The sequence below is a fragment of the Centruroides sculpturatus genome, unplaced genomic scaffold (genome assembly GCF_000671375.1).
Source record: "Centruroides sculpturatus isolate CEXI.00-Female unplaced genomic scaffold, Cexi_2.0 scaffold383, whole genome shotgun sequence".
NCBI lineage: Eukaryota > Metazoa > Arthropoda > Arachnida > Scorpiones > Buthidae > Centruroides > Centruroides sculpturatus.
The window spans coordinates 500889-525164 of NW_019384849.1; the positions used below are offsets into that span (position 1 = coordinate 500889).

At 30.3% G+C, this 24276-nt stretch overlaps 1 protein-coding gene across 6 annotated transcripts in view; it reads right to left on the reverse strand.

Annotated features, from left to right (window-relative positions):
* LOC111630435 (IQ motif and SEC7 domain-containing protein 1-like) overlaps positions 1–24276 on the reverse strand; it is a 130312-nt gene that overhangs the window by 63703 nt on the left and 42333 nt on the right. For 2 of the 6 annotated variants that reach the window (XR_002757524.1, XM_023374529.1), the window contains exon 1: positions 4480–6346. The exons of 3 other annotated variants lie outside the window; for them this stretch is intronic. Coding sequence is in view for 2 of the 3 variants with exons in the window: in XM_023374529.1 (XP_023230297.1) it covers positions 4480–5147 (668 nt within the window). In the remaining variant the exon portion in view is untranslated. Of the gene's footprint in view, positions 1–4479; positions 6347–24276 lie in introns of those variants that run through there. One more of the 6 variants, XM_023374528.1, reaches the window with a different exon arrangement.

Sequence of the window (24276 nt, forward strand, 5' to 3'; positions counted from 1 at the left end):
TATAATCAATGTAAACCTTGTAATTTTTGTTTTTAATAAATAATACTCCGAAAAATCTGTGAAAAAATTATTCTAATACTTAGCTCTCCGAATTTAATAATTAAAGACATTGTTACAAATCAACGGGTTTAAAGTATAAAAAAAGAGGTCACATTATCGAAGAAATGATCTCAATAAATTATATTACTGAATATATTTGAAAAATTTAACTTTTGAAATATTCGAATATTGACCTAGTTTCTCATAAATACCCTTTTAAGACGAGTCATAAAAGACAATTATTTATTACTTTGCTGCACAGAAAAAACAATGATTGCACGTACTGCAATGCAATCCGACTGGGCGTAGCCAGACAGAGAGAGTGAAAAGTGCAACTATCACTTTCACTATATATAGATAGGTCTGCTTTTAGTAAATATGCTGACCGATATAAACATATTCAGAAATCTCACGTTCGGTTGCAAAACAAAAATGGAGAATTAAGTGTAGATGTATACCAGTTATACACGATAAAATAATGCAAGTGCGCTGATGTAACCCTTTTCGCAAAGGATATAAAGATGTAAAAAAATAATGAGGGCAGAGAAAGGGTACAGTTGCCCAAATTAACGTGTGAAAAAGTTTTTCCCCTACACAAAAAGCATCATTGATACCGAAGCACTTGATTTTGAAAGGGTAGAATCATGGAAGGAGGAACAAGAATTAAAACACCTACAATTAAATATCAGAGGAAGTATTAATTGTGAAAATTGTTTGAGAGTGGTTTATAAAATTAATTTTTTGAATGACACAAAACTCGGTCACACCACACGATTGCAGTTACTTAGATTATCCTTTGAGGAACAGGTTCGCGCCTCATCTCAATAACTCGAGCCTATATACACGTATATTTTTAGTCGCATTTTACAGGAAGTGACGAAGAGAGTGTCAGTGACCCCAGTTCCAATTTACAGTCAAATCTCTGCCGGTGCATTGAGCGCTAACCATGTCAAAATATGGAACGGTTGCCAACGTGAATTGTTTTTTTAAATGATGAATTAGAAAAGTGACAATGACGTTACTGATTTAAGTGTGTCGCAACTGTATTGTTTTCTGGACACAATAATATTAAATTACGTATGGAAATTCCCACAAAATTATTCAATTTTCTGACAGTTTTATCTATTGAAAACAGTTATATAGACACCCGATTGTATGACCTAATCGGTTCTTGGAAAACACGTCGTTAAGCGAGTCATAATTGTCTATATAATAAATGTAGTAAATTGAATTATATTCTTAAAAATAAACATTCAGTTATAGAACACAACATTGAAATAATCATCAAAACATAAGGCTATTCATAAATTATAATAGTAAATTCATATTAGACATAAAAGTGGAGGTTATAAAGCAAACGGTCGTAAAGCGAGGATACACTTTTCTATCTTAATTAAAGTTATTCAAGATAATTTTAACTTTTCACTCTTTCAAAATTAAATTATATATTTTAAAATCTTTCCAAAAAATCTATTTAAATTTATTTATTAACTCCTGAGCCTTAATAAAGCTATATAAAAATGATCCTGTACATAATAGAAACACGTACGTACAGTACATTAATGAATAATGCAGTAATAAAAAATAATGATTTAGCTAAATTTATATAAAAGAACACTAAAGCATATTTTAAATAATTTATATTGTGCAATATCATTTATAATAATAATAATAATTATAATTCTCTTTTGAAAAATTTAAGTTTTGAGGACACGCAAATAGGTGCAAGCTCACGGAAAAAAAAATATAAAAATACTATATCTTCAGGAAATTATTTATTTATATATGAATTTAAACATAAAACTCTTTATTAAGTATGCAAATCATTCTTAAAAATTAAAAAATAAATATTTTATAGGAATTTGGAATTTATAGGAATATTTTATAGGAATTTTCCTCTCCAGTCTCTAACTATAATAAAACGCGTTAATAAAAAAAAAGTTAAACAAATTTTGAATTTAAAATACTGTTTTATCTTTTTAAAGTAAAATAAATAAATAAAAATAACCAGAAATACGAAACAAACAATAAATAGGTCAGTCGGAGATTTTCTTGGCAACATGTTATATAAAAAATTTCTCGCGAGCTGCCATCTCCCGGCTATTTTGCGCATTATATTTAATTAATTAAAACTGCTTAAAAATAGTAAATTATTATTATTATTTTACAGTTTAAATTAATTTTTTAAAAATTCTAAAACTTTTACATAATTAAATAATTCGGAAATTATGATCGTAACTTAAAAAAAAAAAAAACAAGTAAAATATAACAGAAAAATGTTATATGTAAGAATAAAAGCAGCTCAATTTATTAAATATTGTTTATTTTAGCTTAAAATTACAGTTATAAAACTAAAAATCAAGAAAATCAGGAATAAAAACTGTTTAAAAATGTTGATTTTCTACCTCAAACGTCACTCGACCCTCGTTTAAATTCCCAACTTTCCTACCTCAAATTAATTCATTAAAATATAAAATTTTCCCACAAAACAGGAAAACTGTAATTAAATGTACGCAAGAAAAAAAACTCAGAATTTAACCAAAACTGTTTATTTAAACCACATCCTCTCCCTCTCTCACACGGGATTAACATTGACCCTTCCATTATCCAAGACAGAAAGTAGGCTAGTAGGCTAAACAACTTGTTAACTGGTTTTCAGTTTTATTAACGAGTTTTTAGTTCTGATAAGAATATCGACTCCGATGATAACAGCGGGTTAAAGTGATAATTTATTATAAGGAAAGAGAATTATTTATGAAAATGGAGTCTATTTCAACAAGGTATTTTTCTTACAAATAGAAAAAAAAGAGGGGTGAATACCTTTTAGAAAATAAAAAAAAGGGATCCAATCGATCAAAAATATAAAAAAAAACGTAAATTAATTTATGATAAATTAAGATTTAAACAGAAATGGCGACACAGAAGTGGAAGCAAGCAGGCCGTTTTAATGAAATCAAATCGACACCGTTTTTTTTTTTCTTCTTATGATTCTTTCTATTTTGAGTGCAGATATCTTCATTAACAGGTTAATTATTTATTTGAATATAAGAATTTTCCTTGTGAAGTGTTTAAAATTTTCACGAAGAAGTCTTTAGACTGTATAAGTATGTCGTTATCTTCAAATGCTTTATCAATAACCTTCTAAAGGAAAAATATCTTAAGAAAAAAAAAAAGACAAAAATGTGTAAAAATTAAGTCACAAGAGTTCAATTCTGTAGAAAAAGCGAGGAAAAAGAAAAATCAAATTTAGAAATAAAAATGCCTCAATTTCCTTGAGCAAAATTACTGAAACTAAACTATTGCAGCTTATTAACGCGTTATAAATTTAAAATTTCAGTATTAAATCTATAAAAATTAGTGCTAAATGAATGTTAAACAGGCGAAGAATAATAATAATTATTCATTTGGAAAAACGGAAAATGTTAATTCCTAAAAACAAAGTTTGTTTTTTTAGGAATTAACAAGTTTGCTTCAATAAATTCTTTAAAATTATTTAATTTTTGCTTTAAATTTCCTTAACATTTAACAGAAATAGTAAGGTTTTTCCTGCTATAAATTCAATTACTCTTCCGGGTTTTTCGAAAAGAATCGTTGTGACGAAGAAAAATCCCAAATTTTCTCCCCACAAAACTGGATATTTGTTCACGAATCCATAACCGAAAGTAACAAGTTTCCCGAATTTCCGTCACTCGTTCGAACGTGAGAATTTACAAAATTATAAGCTACGCTGACACTTCGTTCCAGGAATAGATACGAGTGAAGCGCAGAAATTTCACTGAAGTGCAACAAGTGACGTGTGCAAGATGCATAAAAGTAACGGATTCTGCATACGAAAAACGCATTAAATTAACAGTTTTATCATTTAAAATAACACTAAAATGTAACAACAATAATGAATTTTTATTATTTTTCATTACGTGATCTCAATGAGTCATAACTTTAAGCTGACTTTTCGAGTTATTCTCGTTTCGAATAAAAATAAAAAAACCTGCTCTAGGTCTCAATTTATAATGATACCAATTGTCACAGGACAGAAACGAGGAGGGAGAGAAAGAGAGGAAAGAAAAAAAAAATATCATTTTACTGCAGGATAAAGAGAAAAAAAAAACAGATCAATAATTAAAAACTATTTCCTTCCCCCTTCTCTTATCTAGTCTCCTTATCAGTAACTTGACCAAATTTATTGATGGCACAACTCTCTGGGTGATATTTGACATAATGTCTACCATTAGCATCACTCATTTATTCTTTATGGTTGCCTCTGTTAATAAGTATAAATTACGATCGTATTTCTGATGCCATATTTTTAGTATATATTTTTTAACTGAGTTTATAAACCTGCCCAACGGGGTGCCATCTCTATTCATTCTCCTATATCATTACGCTCCTTAAATGGATTTAATAATTAGAAAACGATACATTGTTTCGAAGTTTTCCTACCTGATTTTTCTTCCATAATCACGAGGAGGTGTGTGATGATTTTTTCTACCTCCTCTTCTAGGTTTGTCGGATGTGACTCGTTCTAGAGAGAATGCTCTCGGCTCCGGAAAATCTTGATGGTAGAGTGCCACACGATCCAGAGTTCTTCTGGTCGAACGTGATAATCGAATTCCTTCATTATCTCCAATTACTAGATCCCTCCAGGTGCGCGAAGACTCGGAAGAGGATGGCTCCGATCGCCCGACTTTTGCCGACCTTTGAACTTCGTCTAAATGTTGAGTACGTTTCGAAGATGAGTGTCGCAGGGGTCCACATCGACGATAATCCTTTAACCAGATAACATCGTGAGGAGTCACGTGCGACCAATCAGTTTCCATAGCAACATTGCATCTCACATAACTGAAACGAATGGAGCCGAGAGTCGGACTGAACTCCGTCGGAGGAACAGACCCGTGACGTCGGTACACCAAAACTGTCACGTGAAAACAAAATAGCCAATAGTAACGATACAACCTGCGGCTATCTGCAATACTTCCTGTAAATGTTAACTTTGGCAGAATGAATTCAACGAATTCGAAACTAGGATTTTTCGAAGGAAGAAAAAACATTTTCATTTTAATATCAGGATAGGAATAATTAACGAAAACATTCTTGAAGTTCTTTTGCATTCAGAAAACCATCAAGATGGAAAAAAGAATGCGAATAAGGATCCAGGTAACTTCCTTGATCTAGTTAACAGGACACCCAACGACGAAGAAAACATTTTTCCAACAGAGTCTACAAGAAGGAAATTCTTAATGAGGATACCATTTTTCGAAACGTCTTCAACTCACACTGATTTCGAGAAGTTCAAGATTAATTTATTCAATTCTGCACGCTGTTAAATCAATTTCTCCTTCATGATTTCAACCAATTCCATATCAAAATTTAATTTTCGTTCCTTCGAAGAAAAATCCATAAATTCTGAAGATTTTGCATAAAGACGAGTGCTTCAAGTCTAGCAAAGGGTTTTTTTAATGATGCGAATGCAATTTTTCGTCACGTTTCGTTGCTATATAGCCCAATTTTAGTTTGGGCGATAATTAAAAAATTCGAGTCGAAAAATAGATACGACAAAACTCGTCCAAGCATATTATAATAGAAACCAGTTATTTACCACAACGTCCTTGTAGATTCGACCCTTGCACTCGCAAACCTACGTTGCTATACTAAGTAACAATTAATACCCAAACGGGTAACCACTGTACATAAACATATGCTTTACCAAGGCATTAACATAATCAATTTCTTTATCATCGAAACGAAAAAAAAAGACCCTTCACGTGTTCTTTCGATCTAGAATACATCGAGCATATTACTACTTATTCAGGAAACTAGATTTATTTTTGATGTGTTTACTCTAGTTGTTATCTAAAACAGTTCGTTATATCGATCCAGAGGGGGGAACGAAAACAAACTGATTTTTCCTGCATACTGTTCCAATAAAAAGACAGAATAATAATTATTAAGTGGGATGTATTGGATTAATCTTGTATCTTGTAGTGTCGAATCTATCTGACTTAAAAGGTCAAAGTTGAAACGGTGAGGTGGGTTGTTTCGTACACCATACTTGCGCATGCGTTACTTTTTTGGCATTTAACTAAACCCGTGGTTGTGTTACCAGTTAGCCAGTTAAATGTAGGTCAAACTCGATCATCAGCAATACGACCCTGTAGAAGGTTAAACTGGATAGAGCACGTAAGACTGGTCTCTCAGGGACACAATTCGTCTATGAAAACTAGAATTTCTGTAATTACTTTATTTGTTTTACACGTTCGAATGTCGATACGTTTCTATTAAAACATATGCACCGTCTCTCCATATAAAATTATCGGTTACGCTACGATTTCATAACATTAAAAAATATCATTTACGTCATGTTTAGTCATCCATATAACGATATGATCCTAGACCTACTAAAAAAACAAGTATTAAAAAAAATTAAAAACCAACAACTTTTGCTTATTATTCTCCAATTTTTCTATATTTACGGATCGTTTTTCATGCGAAGAGAATATCCAATTTCGGAGCTTGTTTTGTTACAAAATATTCTCGTTACAAAACAAAAACGTGACGCAAGATACACCACACAACTTAACAATTATTTATTAATAAAACAAGTGACATTAGTCACGTTTGAAATACTTTTTATAATTATAATTCGTAATTTAAACGAGAGAAACGAACATAAAAAGCCACGAAAACGTAATTTATAAACCCGTAACCGCTGTTAAATATCTAAAAATAACCGCCACAAATAGTAAACATAGTGAACTCTCCTGATAAATCCGATACAGTAAACAATTTTTGTTGGTTCTTACGTATAATTTTGGTTTAGTAAATGTCTGTTGAGAGTTATAATCCAGAATCTAATGTATTTGGATATGGTTGAAAAGTCAGTAAACCACTGAAAAGCTGCCTTATTCGGATACAATATATTTTCACCAAATTTTCTATAACAAACACTCATTCACAATATACAAAAGCACGGTTAACTGACTTTCGGACCACAGTACAGCATAAACTGTCGACGGTTTATGGCTAACAGAATCACGTGATCAAAAGAGGCTTTTTAAAAAAACTTCTCAGAATCCGTGATCCTGAAAAATCGAGTGATGAAAATCTGATAACGAAGACTTAAGAGAGAGGGTTTATTTTGTTATTTAACAAGAAAATCCCTCGCCGGATGACCGACCATGCATTGTAAATATTTTTCTTTTATCTTTATTTATTTATTTTATTTTTCCTGAATAATTAACTTCAGTTATAGTACAGTACTTGGCAGGTCAGGCATCCGAACGTATATACGTGATCGAGACTATTACATAATAACGATAATAAATTGCTAAGAACAACGCAAAAAAAATGAAACCAATGAACGAAGAACAATAAAAGGATGAGTTCGGTGACCTCCTTTACTAAATGACAAATTTGGACATAATAAATTTAAATTAAGACGGAAGTTTATTTTAAAATATTTTCTTTTTTTTCAAGCTGTTCATATATATATATATAATTAGAATAACAAAGAAGTGTTCAATTGACAAAAAAGCTAGAATAAAAACTGAACAAACCATTCAGATTCGTCTTTTTTTCCTTATAAAACGCGATCCGATTCGTTGAAAATAATGACGAAGTGAATAAATCAGCTTATAAACTTAATTATAATTAATGATAATTAAAGGTGATTATATTTATTCTTTCGATTTCCGAATCATTTTTCTTCCAAATGAAGAGTTTTTAGTAAAAATTCTAATAAATCAATGCAAGAAAAAAGGTTAAATTATACAGAAAACAAAGCGAAATTTCGTTAATTAGCCATTTTAATTTGGAAATCCACAATTAAATCCTTAAGAGATGCTTGTTTAACACGTAATTTGAAAGGGCAGTGCGCTTTGAAAAATGTTAAAATGTAAGCTTCTGTATCTTTGATATTTTTTTCTTAAATTTTTTCCTGGATTTAGAAGGGGGCTTAGCCTATATTTCTTTACGCATTGTTGGATGTTCAACCTTGAAAATATTCTTTTTTATTTTCTCGAACATCTTCTGGGAGTTACCTTTAATGGTCATACGCTTCTGTTGGCTGAACACGTGTTGACCCATTGACATATATTGCAATGGTAATTCTAACTGTTTCTTTATAAAAATATGTTCCTTAATTGGAAACTACATTTTAGAAAATTATTTTTCGTGTAAAATAATCCAAACAAATTAATCATTTCTAAGAATAAAATGCAATAGCGTAACAGGAGGAGGAGGAGGAGCAGCAGCAGCAGCAGCAACAGTAGAAACCGCTGTGGGGGAAGCTAAGTAGGAAGAAAAATAGGAAAACAAAAGTTCCACTTTTGTGGTTAGCAGGAAGGAGGTGGACTAAAGAAAGAGAAAGGTTGGTTAGAAACATGAAACAGGACGAACCGGTGACAATTGCAGGCTCCTACTTTATTCTCGACACGAGTAGTGACATATTATATTCAAATTGGAACGATTCGAGTGTCGTTTTGAAAGATTTATAAACACGAATATATCAAAATATTTATAAATTTATGGCGTGAAAGCTTCAAAAAAACACAGTATTTTTATACGTAATAATATATACACATACATACATACAGACAAGAAAATCGACCCACGTCGATCTATGGCGTCTATAAATATGTATGATTTAATTTAATGGAGGTAACGTAATAAACGGCGATCATTTATTATTATTTTACGTATAATATATTACATTTATCAATTCAGGTAAGGGAGTAGTAATTAAATATATCACTCTTCATTTATCATAAGAATTCGCTTAAGAATCGAAAGAGATTTCGCGCAGTTCTAGAGGGGGAGGAAATCTAGCGAGAAAAACAAGTTTGTAGGAAATATGTTATGATATTTTTCTTATAAAATAATTCGATATTCTTAAAAATAAATTAAGATAATTTCAGTTTATTAATGATTTTGCTGTTATCAATATGTATGTCTGATATATGTCTTAATTCTCGAATATTTAAGACCTTATAAGAATGATTTACTTGACTAAATCGAGAATACATTGAGATTTATTTCATAAATTAACTTTCTTTATTAAAGAAAATGAAATTAAACCTTCTTTAAAAAAAAAAAAAAAAAAAATAGGGGAGAGTTTGATTTACATCTTTTATCTTCAACATCTTGATTTTACATCTTCTCTTATCTTTAACCTTAAAGTAACTTAGCAAAAATCTCTAAACTAGTTTTAAATATTAAAAAAATCTCTTTTTTAAAAGTTTTAGTAAAAATAATTTTAAGTCCTAATTTTCAAATTGCGAAATAATAATCAGAAACTGGTCTTAGAGCGACTGAACTATTAACCACCATTTATATAGAAAACATAACAATACACTACATTTACAGCATATTGTTTATATATATATATGTTATCATATAGAAGCTAACAATAACTGTCGTAAATTGAAGATCCTACATATAAATATTATACAATATACGATTTTTCATTTACGATTGCTCGCATTACGACTTCCTGATCTTACTAGTGACGATTATAATAGAAAATTTTACACATAAAATACTATACAGTATATATTGTTAACCATTTCGGTACTTTATTATAAAAATTTAAAAAAGAATTTCTAAGAATCGAACTTCCATTTTTAACATTAAACTTACGGAAAGTCGGAGTTCGATTTACGATGAGACTCGCTTAGCGCCGGTTTTCTACAAACCATTTAGGACATAAAAACGAGGTATATTGTACACACATTTTATAATTTATACATAAAATTTATAAAATATAAATTTAAAAAAGTATTTTTATTAATTAACGCTCTAAAAGGGAGTAAAATAGATGAAAGTTTATCTGTACGCATGCTACTTTAAGTTATAAAACGCGATTCTTCAGCAAAAATTATTTTATTAATAAGTTAAAATAAGTAAAAAAAAGTCAAGAAAAAGTTTAAATTTTAATTTTTTTTTTATTTTTAAGAAAAGGCTAATTTCACAAGAATATAATGAAAATAGTACGATTTCCACTCACCTCACAACTTTCTCTCTCATCATTCGAAGAAAATTAAACGAAAGTAATTAAAAACAGCATTTAAAGACATTTAATTAATTAATTAACCTTAAATTCACTTTATTCTTCAAATATTTTAGACTTTCGAGCAAGTTTTTAACTATTTGATCCGCATACATCTACACGAAACCCGATTTGACGCAAGAGTTTGCAGGTATTTATCTTTAATAAATGACGTATAAAATTTTAAAATAAATATTTGCGCGACGTTTTGCATAAACTTTTAAATCTTTTGTTGACGTCAGCGTATAAATGGTTCCACGAGGCTCATTTGTACGAATTGGTGAAGTAGAAAGCGTTACGTGTAATCAATCATTAAATTGTTAATTAATATGAAACGTGACGGTTCTAACCAACCAGCATCGACGTTATAAAAACACATCGAAAGTGGAAACTTTTTCTTATTAAAATATTAAAAACAAATGGCGTGAAAAGTTACGAAATAAATAAAAATGGGAAGAAAAGAATAATATTTTATTCAGTTTTCTTCGTATTAAAAACGTTAACAAATTCAAATAAAAGAATATTTAAATTATTTTACTTGAATTTTTTTAACGTTTTTAAAAATAATTTTGGTTATTTTAATTATTAATTTTTATTTATTAACTTTAAATTGATTACTTATCAATAGATGGCGACACACTCGATTTACTTAGCAAATTATTTCACTTAATAAGTTTAATAGCCAAATTTAAATAATTAAAAATATTTGAACGCAATCCGGCACTTTCGGCGGTTCGTAGCTTTTACTATTATTTCAAATACTGTATTTGTTTGCTTTGGTATTTAAATAAAATAAAATCATCACATTACAACATTAATTTTGTTTAGATTTCGAAAATTCTCAGATTTCTTAAGAAAAATACATCTGCATAGAAATTGGCAGGGATTACGATAAAAATTGCAATTCACGCAACGTCGACTTCTTTGCAGCTGAGGAGACGACTAAGTCGCTGGCATAATTTTAACATAAGAAAAAGCTAAAATAATGGCAGGAGGAAGAATTTTCTTCACTCAACTAACATTGATCACGATTACGGTTGAATAACGGAAATGAAATTCTATAATAAAAATGGAGAAAGATCAATAAAATGGACATGAAAGTGACAAAGTACTATTTTTAGCCTAGTATCTCGCGGTATTTTCCATCATAATTTCTAAAAAAAAAGCGACTTTTCTCCACTTCTCATTATTCCTCCCAATTCAGAATTTTTTCCATTATTTGGAGTACTGTAATTTAATTCATCGCATATTTCTTTTAGGGACATGATGTTTATACATAATTTAAAAAGAAATTGCGTACTTATTTTTGATATTATTGTGCAAGTCATAGCATAAATTAGGCCTTTTCACCTACTTAACAATAGTATCGAGGATTACATTATATGTCGGGACAGCGAACAATTTTTGTATCATTAATGCTCAATGGCGCCATCTGTCGATACTAAACAGAAAGATCTTCAGTACTGTATACCTTCAGGACAAAGCTTTAAAATATTAATTAATAAACCTTTCAATCGTTATTAACTGTAAAATTAAGTAATTAAGCCGTTGTTATTTTTGCTTAATAAAATTTTTATAAGTAAGTTTTAAAGAAATTTTCAAGTACAGCATCGCCATTTTTGAAATCTTACGGAGACAGACACTTATTATTGTTGATTTATTTAAATCGTTTTTAAAATTACATTAAAATAGCAAAAGCTTTTGAAAATTTTACAAAAATGATATTCTTCTCGAAAGTTTTTCTTCTGAAGAAAGAAAGAAAGAAAGCAAAGAAGTTAATGCATTCGTCTGTCCAACGCTTAAAGCTTTATCTGAAGAATATATGTTAAGTGGTATGTGCAATTGGATACACGAGGAACAGCAGCAACAAAGGCAACAATTTCACCATTTCCAGCTCTTTCTTCAAAAGGGAGGAGGAAAGAAAAAACTTTGCTTTTAGTCTTAAATGCTTTCAATCCATTAGTGTTGTTTAAAAGTACACAAAAATCTTTTATTTACGCAATTAATTTTTTATAAATAAATAAATAGAAAATACATCTAAATTAATATCATCTTCACATTTTTATTTTCCCTGTTTAAATTTATAAATTTAAATGAGGGAGGAAATAAACATCGTAAATATTTGCATTTTTATACATTTTCGAGTGTGAAAGGCTCAGATTATTTTCTGTGACTGAATATCTTTCTTTAAATTAATAAATTATTTTAAAATACTCGCGTGCATATGCAACTTTATATGTAGGGTGACCCAAAAGTTAGTTACACAGTGTAGTTTAGTTAATTACAAGTTAATTTTTATAATGGTTAACTAACTTTTCGGCTATCCTGTACACACCCACCCCACAAATACACTAGAGCGCATACAAACATTAATTTTGCACTTGATAATATAATTATATTATAATCAAATTTTTGAATATTTTTAACCGATTAAACTATTGATATTCTTATTTAAAAATCATCGAAATATATTTTAAAGCTACAAGGATATATGACGATATAAAGGATGATGTTTAGATAAGGAAGTTGCCTATTTCGCCTAACTCAGAGGCGTGATATGTGCAAAACAGGAAGGAGAAAAACATTAAATTTCTCTCGTAACGAAAATCTAAACATAAAAATGATCTAAATCGTTACATTTACGAGTGATTTTTAAATTAACTCACCGATTAATCATCGTTTCATTCCAACAACAAGGACAGGGTCGTGCCATAAGGACGCGCTACATAGCGCTGCTAACGGCCGAAAAGGGATAACAATAAGTGTGGAGAGATGAAAAAGAATTTTTTCTCCCTTCGTGGGAAAGGGATGGATCTCAGAGAGGAAGATAAAAGGAAGGATGGGGTGGCGCTGACTGAATAATTTCATTCTCATAGGTAAGCTGGCAAAATACTCTTAAGGGGGTCGACAAAACGACCTTCTAACCACCGAAGCAGCTCTTTAAAAAAAAACGCGAGTAGAATTCTTCCACAGATCCAAAATTGCACGAATTTTTGGTGACGTTAACGGCATTCAGCTTATATTAAAATGCATTTATTAATACTGAAGTAGAAATTTAAAATTTTAATCGACGTTTGCTTTTTATTATTATCATTATTATTAAAAAAAATTCCAGAATGAAATGGTTACCGATTTGAAAACCAGATGGCGCCGTAAGCAAGTGTATCGCCATATATAGCAAAAGGCCGAGGGTTCTTAGAAGTCGAAGTGCCACTCGAGACTCTGTTTACATACGTTATTGCGCTCGAGTAAACACTCCACTCGAGTATGCATATAATAAAAATAATAAAAACCAGCTTTTAAATAGAATTTAAGTAGAAAAAATATTCAAAATCGAATTACTTCTGAAGAGCGTTAATATCGTCACTCAGAGTATTCAAGAAGGGGGGAGAATAAAAAAATCGCTTCTGAAGTTACGTTTTGCATTTTAATTGGCCGTGACAGAGAAGGGCACACCCATCACGAAGTCCCTGAAGGGAAGAAAGAATAGACTTTCTTCTCGCTACGTTTTTATATTAAAAATTCCCCTCGTATCTATTACGTGGCATTAGCATCAACGAAAGTTCTTAACGTAGAAAACTGTGATCAAACGATAAAATGCCACGCCTCATCGTTCGATGTCACAATGTCGGGTAAACGTCCTAAAGATTTTCACGAACCCGCGCAATAGAAGAGTCACGTGCAACAAGATCCACCTTCGAAAATTAGTAAAGCAGCAAAAACGCGTAAAAAGTCAAATTTCGCGAAATCTCATTTTAATGCAACTTAGTGCTTAAAAGTCGTTTATTAAAAAACGTTACGCAACGTTTTATTCAAGGACAGAGTAACGTTACTCGAGTCGAGATTCTACGAGCCGAAACACGTCATGCGTGTCGTCACGATCAGCGGCTTTCGGGAGGTATCGTATACCACACGCGATTCTTCTCCTCTTGTTAAAAGCTTGACCTTCAATTACACAACAATGAATTGTTTTTGCATNAGGCGTGATATGTGCAAAACAGGAAGGAGAAAAACATTAAATTTCTCTCGTAACGAAAATCTAAACATAAAAATGATCTAAATCGTTACATTTACGAGTGATTTTTAAATTAACTCACCGATTAATCATCGTTTCATTCCAACAACAAGGACAGGGTCGTGCCATAAGGACGCGCTACATAGCGCTGCTAACGGCCGAAAAGGGATAACAATAAGTGTGGAGAGATGAAAAAGAATTTTTTCTCCCTTCGTGGGAAAGGGATGGATCTCAGAGAGGAAGATAAAAGGAAGGATGGGGTGGCGCTGACTGAATAATTTCATTCTCATAGGTAAGCTGGCAAAATACTCTTAAGGGGGTCGACAAAACGACCTTCTAACCACCGAAGCAGCTCTTTAAAAAAAAAACGCGAGTAGAATTCTTCCACAGATCCAAAATTGCACGAATTTTTGGTGACGTTAACGGCATTCAGCTTATATTAAAATGCATTTATTAATACTGAAGTAGAAATTTAAAATTTTAATCGACGTTTGCTTTTTATTATTATCATTATTATTAAAAAAAATTCCAGAATGAAATGGTTACCGATTTGAAAACCAGATGGCGCCGTAAGCAAGTGTATCGCCATATATAGCAAAAGGCCGAGGGTTCTTAGAAGTCGAAGTGCCACTCGAGACTCTGTTTACATACGTTATTGCGCTCGAGTAAACACTCCACTCGAGTATGCATATAATAAAAATAATAAAAACCAGCTTTTAAATAGAATTTAAGTAGAAAAAATATTCAAAATCGAATTACTTCTGAAGAGCGTTAATATCGTCACTCAGAGTATTCAAGAAGGGGGGAGAATAAAGAAATCGCTTCTGAAGTTACGTTTTGCATTTTAATTGGCCGTGACAGAGAAGGGCACACCCATCACGAAGTCCCTGAAGGGAAGAAAGAATAGACTTTCTTCTCGCTACGTTTTTATATTAAAAATTCCCCTCGTATCTATTACGTGGCATTAGCATCAACGAAAGTTCTTAACGTAGAAAACTGTGATCAAACGATAAAATGCCACGCCTCATCGTTCGATGTCACAATGTCGGGTAAACGTCCTAAAGATTTTCACGAACCCGCGCAATAGAAGAGTCACGTGCAACAAGATCCACCTTCGAAAATTAGTAAAGCAGCAAAAACGCGTAAAAAGTCAAATTTCGCGAAATCTCATTTTAATGCAACTTAGTGCTTAAAAGTCGTTTATTAAAAAACGTTACGCAACGTTTTATTCAAGGACAGAGTAACGTTACTCGAGTCGAGATTCTACGAGCCGAAACACGTCATGCGTGTCGTCACGATCAGCGGCTTTCGGGAGGTATCGTATACCACATGCGATTCTTCTCCTCTTGTTAAAAGCTTGACCTTCAATTACACAACAATGAATTGTTTTTGCATTAAAAATTGTCTCTGCTCGATCGACTAAAAACCAAAAACAATTTATAAAAAAAATAATTAATAATTGTCTGACATTGGATACACGAAGCTCTGATATTCATGCGCTTTGCATTTGTAGAAATTTTTAGCAAAAAGAATAATTACTTTTTAAATTATAAATTTTATCCTTTAAAGAATAAAACTTGTGAAAGCTTTTTAAAAACTAATAACAATAAATTTAACTTTTTATAGGTTTGGATGACTCGAAATTTAATACCGTTACGCAGAGTTATGATTTATAATAACGTTTGTTAAAGCATCGATATTGTATACTGTTACATGTATATGTACTTATAAACGTCAACGCAAGCCCTATAAATTGAAACATTAACAATTAATACATTAACAATTTCAAAATTTTAAATTCACAGCAATTAAACAATACATCCATTGCTAAAAAGTACAATCTTATGAAGTGACACTGTCCATTTGTCTAATCGCGGAAGTTTTGATTTATATCTCGAAAACCCTCCCTCATTTGAGAGTTGTACTCGAAATTTTTTGGATAACGATAGAAATTCCTACACCAAATTTGGCAGGATCATAGAGTTTCTACAAAAAAATTCAGGAGAGGCAACGCATAATGAAAAACTTTTTAATTAGATTTGTGACTTTCTAAACGTTCAAAATGAAATTTTTTTACACAAATTTGTTGTTTTCTCCCTTTTAAAAACATAATTTATAGAGTTTATTTCTTAGAAAATTATTTTTTGGGCTCTTAAACTGAAGACAAAAATTATTATTCTTGCAAGGAATTTGAGACAAGGAAACAAAGCGAAGATTTTCAAAATGATTCATAAGGATTTCAAGAAAAATAAACATCCTTTTAATACAATGAAACAGCGATACGTCAAAATCACATCAGATGCGAAACTTTGATGCTCGCTCTCTTCACAACAGATAAAAATTTAAAAGAAAAAATTGAATTACGAGATACGAAAAGCAAAATCAATTAAATTTCTATAAAAAATGATTTATTATTTCTTCTATAATCATTTTAAAATGTTATATTTTATCAGATTTGTGCTTAAGCTATAAATCTCCGATCGGTAAACAACATAAATCGAGAAGGGGGAAGGAAACAAAAACACGTGCAAAGTTACACAGTCCTGAGTACCCAATTCTTGTGACTTCTACTGGATTTGCATATCGATGAGATAAATGATAAACTCACGTTTTTAAACGTAACAGTGTGACAGGATCTTTAGAATTATAACGGTCGCTGAACTTAATCATCGTATACCGGTATCTAGTTTTTATATACACGTGTGTACACACGTATAAATTTGTTTTTTTTTTCCTCCTCCTCCGTCCAGACTAAAACCCCCTCAAACTAGAGATAACCATCAATCGTTAAAATGATTTTAAGGAATTGATTCACCATGAATCTTGTTAACTATATGGTAATTTTTTTTTTCCTTTAAATTGCCTACGTTGTAGAATAATAGGTCCTGTATTTTTATCAACAGGAATGCCTTCGTCATTGAATTCTCTTAATGTTCTCGAGTCGAGTTCATAAAACCTCATTATGTCAATCAAGCTTAAAAAAAGGAAAAAAAAATCATCCTCTCTGCAGTTGCATTGAAAACTCGAATGAACTTCAAGCAAATTAAACCTTATATCGCTAATTTATATAGCGATATCCGAGTGTTTTTTTGCGTTAGGAATAATGCTTAATTACCTTTAAAAAATGTCAATATTTATGATAATTTATAAACATACTTTAATGATATTCCTGTAGATGTTAATGGTGTTTATAATTATTTAAGCAGGTGATAGATTTTCTTGAATTATTTATGCCGGATTTAATTTAAAGGTCATTTAACTAACCCAAATGTTTCCATTTATTCTTAGTTCCAAGTTGAAGCGCAAAAAAAAATAATTCGTATTGAAAAACTATATTGAATAGTCAGTCAAATTCTTATTAAGGATTATAAAGCTTGATGTACTGTAGTACATGTATGACGGTTTTATCAGAAACTGAAGAGGAAGCAGCAAAATTGCATCATTTATCCTTAAAAAATCATTTATTCAAATATTAAATTTTTCTCTCTTGCTTTCTAAATATCAAATTTATTTTTTATTATTTTTTTAAAATAATTTACCTGTCATCAACTATTTTAATATACGACGAATCGTTATATTTAATATGAAAACAAGGATATTTTAAGTGTCTCCCCGTACGTTAATTAATTATTATTTAATATTTATTATTTAGAATTACATTTTAATAGATTTCTTTATTTCTATTATTAATTCGATAAATTTATATAAAACTATAATTTTACCTACGCTAAATTTAAGTAACCATTGAGATGTTTACATTAAATTTTAAATGAGAAGTCGGTAACAAATTTACAGGGTGTCCCAAAAATCAGATAACCGTTCCAGTGGCTTAATTTGGATTCCCTGAAACAAGTTTAAAAATATCTTTAACAGCCCTAAAGTCGGTTAACCGAAGTTCTTGCTTAACTGACTTTAGACAGTCTTATAGATTGTGTATGTATTGTGTATCAAATCCCATGCAAATTAAACATAAATTTAAAGAGAAATTTACTTTCACCGCTAGAAAAAACTTTTTTTTTTTTTTATACTTCATTCGTTATTTTATAAGGCGAGACCTAACATGTCAGCTGTTTAAATATTTATAATGTACTTAATATTGGGTTAATTATTTTTGTTTTGTTGTTGTAATTTGCAACTGATATTAAACTCGATATGGAAATTTCTTCCAAAGTTTATGTATGCCTTCGTTGTTAGTGGAATATCGAATGACAAGAACCATCGCGGCTCTACAAATAGCTTATTTGCTGGAAAAATGATAACATTACAACACGTCTCTCTTCTATTTTTTCAAGCAATTTATTTAGAAAAAATAAATAAATTTAAATCAAGATGATTTTAGAGGTTCATTGGAGTCGAACGATCTTGTATACGATCCGGATGTTCCACGTCTCGAATGTCAAAAGCTACGTAAATTCTGTTTATGACGACGATGATTGCCCTATATTTCCCTTCGCTTCGTCATTATAATTACTTTAAACTACGATTATATTTCTTATTGACTTAGCTTACGTAAAATTATAAATGTACTGTACTTTTAATTAATATATTCCTAAGTTATTATGTATATTTATTCAAATAAGTATCAAAGAGTTTCATTAGGAAAGCATTAAAGTACATATTTTGGATGGCCCAAAATGTAAAAATGTAAATCAATTTTAAATATAATTCTTCCTTTAAATTATACTTTGCTCGTTGAAGAAAGTTTCCTCACACATACTGAAGCACTCGAGTATTCTACAAATAGCTCATTTGTTGGAAAAATGATAGCATTGTAACACACTGAAGTACTCCGGTGCTTCAGTATGTCGAGATTATTTTAAACTAAACTCTTTGGCTGTGGAGAAAATTACATTTAAAGTTTGATAGGTACCTTTTGAGCCACCCTATATTTGTGTATGCACGTATGTATATACACATGCACACCGGGTATCCCTCGTACAACACAGTTTCGCTCTAACACGATTCGAAAATTGGGGAATATCCCCGTACAACACGACTTCAAGCTTCGCTCTAACACGGTTTTGGAAATCCTCCGTACAAAATTTCACAATTTTTTAAGTGTAAACTTCGTTCTTTAATATTTTTTTACTTCAAGTAAGCACGTGTGTCGTCTCAAATTTGCCCACAGATTTTAGAATATTAAAGTTTTTAATTTTGTTTTGTGCCTTTCGTTAGATTTAATGAGAACTGATAGTACAGTTTTTTCTTTCTTGTCCTGGCTTTCTTATCAACCGGGTGTTGTTGTCATTGCTTTCAGACTAGCCTTTATGACTGTCACAGTGATTTGTTTTTATAGATTAATTTTCATATTTAATAAAGTTTATTTTTAGGTAAGTGTTATTAAACTTTTTTTAAACTGTAGGTAAGCAATCATTCGTGAAATGAACGAAATATGGCGGTATCTCATAACTCAATTTTCTTTATCAATATAAGCATGACAATTTAAAATAAAATTCCGATATTAATAATTAATCTTTAAAATTAAGAAAAAAATATTGTTTACAATTTATTATTTGCTTTACTTTCCTGACCTAAATTTTAAATGAAAATTTCTATATATAATTCCTATTTTTATCGAAATCCTTCAATACTCTGATTTTTTATCATTTAGATTCATTAAGTGATTAGAATTGATAAATTGCTATTTTTTAGAAATTTTTCCCATAAGTTTTCCTTGCGAATACGGAAAAATATTCTAAAAATTCTTTTAATTATAACTTCATACGTTAAAATACTGTACAGTTTACTGTAGATGGTGGGAAAGAAGTTAAATTTCGTATTTAAAATCGTTAAATGATAAAACGTAATAATTGAACCATAATTTACATCAATAAGAATGTCTCTTTGTTGTAAGACATTCATTACATCTGCTCCTTCTATCGACAATTGACACGTAATGGTTTATAAACAGATAACGTTTATCGTCTCTTCTTAACAGTAACGTCCTTAATTTAGTATCTACATACGTACAGTACCAGCAACGTCACAACGTCTCGTATTATCTATATCTACATAACGCATGCTGATAACCAACAGGGGACAGACAGACACACACACACATAGATCCATAAATCCACAGATATGTAGCGTAGATTTACAGACAGATAAGATTAATTTTGCTTAATTTTAAAATATTTCTGAACAGATTTCGTTACTTAAATTAAAAGAAATAAAACCGAGATAATCCATACAGAATTAGAATTTATTTGCTTTGTTTAAAGTAATTTCCACACTGCACTACCCCCACAATAAAAATAAATCTAAAAATTACAATCAGAAGGCGTGAAAAATCAGTGGAGAAAAGCGCAATCTCTTTCAGTACTTAAGCATTACATCTAGCTATCGAATGATACTTTACATCAAAAATGAGACAATCTAAGACGAAAGTTAGCCAAAAATCACACATTTTAAATAAAATGTATGCTATTTAACTAAGAAATCGACGATTTCTAGTCGAACATCTAAAGAAAATAGCATTGTTTCTGGAAAAGATACGTCAATACATCGTGTAATTTTCAGATACATTTGGCTCTAGACGATACGGTGTTTCTATATCGTAATATATAAAATGCAAAAGACCTGTAAAAAATTAATAGTTATTTTAAATTTATGCTTTAAGAGAACTACAAACAATTTATATTCACGTCTTATAACCTATAAATAAGAATTATAATGACGAAGCGAAGGGAAATGTAGGGCAATTTCGTCATCTAAACAGAGTTTATGAAGTTTTTGACATTTGAGACGTGGAATATCCGGATCTTATACGAGATTGTTCGACTCCAATGAACCTCTAAAATCATCTTGATTTGATTTTTTTCCCCTAAATAAATTGCTTGAAAAATAGGAGAGAGACGTGTTGTAATGTTACCATTTTTCCAGCAAATAAGCTATTTGTAGAGCCGCGATGGTTCTTGTCATTCGATATTCCACTAACAACGAAGGCATACATAAACTTTGGAAGAAATTTCCATATCGAGTTTAATATCAGTTGCAAATTGCAACAACAAAAATAATATAGATGTTTTCAGATAGATTCTAAAGAGATGGAAATCCAAATAACCAATGTAAAACCTTTAATTCTCCACCCCGAGGGCATTATTAGGGTCTTTTATTTGATCTGTTAAGCCAACGCCTCCTAAATATAGGCAGGTGTATCCCTTTATACAGAGAAGTGTTGGTTGAATTGGTGTTGAACCCCTTGCCAAATCCCTTTTCATGAGGATCTGTCCTGGATGTGCGGTTTAGTCGGGAATCAATGTAAAATCAGGTGTTGATCGAGATAATAAGAGCTGAAGGTCTTTGTTAGTGAGGGGAAAAGTCTCGTTTATCACGCGACACTACTTTTGAAAAAAAGGTTAAAATAAATAAACGAGAGAATTAAATACAGTACATTTTCGCCATCTCATTACAAGCGTAACAAAAAAATTAGCTTATTTATAGCCATTCTGGCTTACTGAAAACAAAATCCACGAATTCCATGGATTATTTGAAGCATTTCGTTACCCAAATCGGAAGAAGTTTTGCATTTAAATTAAGAGTATTATAAAAAAAACTTCATATAAAATGAAAATTATTATTCAGAACTCAGACAGCGCATCAAACTAAAAAATATCAGGCAATTGAACTTAGGATTTATATAACCAAAGGCGAATTGGTTGCGCTTCAGTGGCATACAACAGAAAAATTTATGATAAGAACCCGCGAATCCAGAGTACAGTATTATTAAAATATAATTTTTACATTCCAAAATTATTTTATTTCTAATTTTAATAAATCAATTAGAAGCATTTACAAAAAAATGTCTACCGACAGTAATTAGAGACTATAGTAATGGTTACGTATTATTCTATTGTTTTTACGTATGCAAATTACAGTAATTTATATGATTCTAACTTTTTGCTACTAAAACTTTATATAATAAATTTGAATTTATTAAAAAAAGTTTTGTAAATTTGTCAGCAGTTTCTTCTATACATAAGCGTACATCAAGTCAAATCGTTTCTTCTCATGTTATTGTCCATCCATTTCTGATTTAATCTCAATTTCCGTAGAAAACTATGAAGACAGCTGAAGTCTGATGAATAAATCTGAGATTCAAGAAGAGTTACAATAGGATGAAGTTTCCACTTTATAATCGCTTTAGTTATAAAATCTTAGTTTACGCATATATATACATACACAGAAGAACATTGAAATGTTGTGCTCCTTGAGTGTAAGATGGGCATTCATGCATTATAAACACACATTCAAAAGAGCTCCTGTATGAATATCACAGGCTTTAAACTAAAATGTAACTGATAAAAGAGAATTCGCATTGAAACGTATAAATTCAACTAATTTCTGATTACAGCTATAATTGGACGAGGCCATTGCTCCTCCACTTTCGAAGAAGCCATTCTTCCCTCTCACTTTAAACAAAAAAAACAACCTGCATTTTTCTTAAAGTTTTTGTGATATTTTCCTTCATATTCAACTAGATCACGTACTATAATTCAGTTTACGGAAATCTAACGTCAAGTTCGATAGGTTCTAAATTACATAGAAAGATCAGACTTTTTATATAAAACTTCACAAATGGAAGCATCATAATATAGTTTAAATAGTAAACATCGGTAGCAGAACAAATTACAATGTATAAACATCACGCATCGAAGAACAGAATTTCAAGTAAATAAATAATACTTGAAGGATTAGAGTGAAAGCCTTATCAACAACATTCAGGAAATTCTGCATGAAGACAGGAGGTTTATCAACAATTCTTAGGATTATTTAAGCATCTCCTGAATATCTTTATACAGAACCTCCAGAGACTATTAAGAATAGTTAATAAATTCACAGAAAGCTCAAAGATTAATGTTATTTAGGTTTTTCTGTAAAGATTTATTTAGAATATAACACGATCTACAAGGCGTAGTTTATATTTTAGCTCTTATCTGATACTAAATCACTATTATTTTTGATCGTATTATGTTTATTGCGGAAGAAAAAATGAAAAATTTTCTAGGAAAAGTATGTGATATGAATACATATGTATGCTTATAGTATTAACACAAATCGCATAATTTAGCAAGATTCCATTCGAAGTGAGTCGTCACGTAGACGAATAAACAAGACTAGAAAAGGATCTAAAACACGATAGTGTCATATGAAAACGTAAAAAGTCTTCTCTACACTCAAATAAAAAAAAGGAAAAATAATTCAGAATGAAGATATTACACAAAACATAATGCTACTATACATAAACGGATGCAGTAAGCCGAAAAAAAAATATCCAATTTTCTAACTCAGAACTTTATTATAGAATAAATTAAGTAAAGAAACCAATCTAGATTATATTAAATCACATTTTAATCTCATAGTTTCGTGATAACAGTATTAAGTTATTTATTTCTACTCGAAAAAACACCTCATAACTATTTAAAATATAAATAATTTAATGTACGAGCCGCTTAATTTGTGAAATGCATGCAAGATACAACTACTTGATAATTTTAGGGGATAAAACGTTATGTATTTTCTTTTTTATATAAAATTAAAATAAAAATTACGTATCATAAACCCTATTTTCAAATCAGATAAGCTTTTTTTATCATTAAAAAAAATCAACTAGCAGAAAAAGATAACTCAACTTTATTTGCAGGAAAACTGGGTAAACATTTAAAATTAGTTCCTATTTAATTTATTAAAACCATAAATTAAAGAAAACAAGCGTAAAATTGCCCATATTAAATATCTACGAAGCTACACATTTAATACAATAATTTAAAATGTATTATTATTAAAAAAAATATATAAAATTCTTCAAAAATCATTTATATATATATATATAACTACTCCATTCATTAAATGAAGGAAATTACTATTAGAGAAAGCTAGTAAAAAATTAAATAAAGTACTAAACTAGCTACTAAATAATTAAGTACTATCATAAAAACGGATTCAGAAAAAAGAAATTCAAGTTAAGAAAGTTGTTAAAGATCCATTTACTCGACAGAAGAAAAAGAAGAAAAAAAAAGGAAACAGTAGACATTCATTTATATTTAATTACAGAAGACGGATACCTTTAATCATGTTTAGTTTCCTTTTATAAGTCGGAAAAGGGATGAATGGTGCTGAATTATTGGGCATTGAATCTTATTTACTTGTACTTTTCTTTCTATCATCGTCATCAATTGCA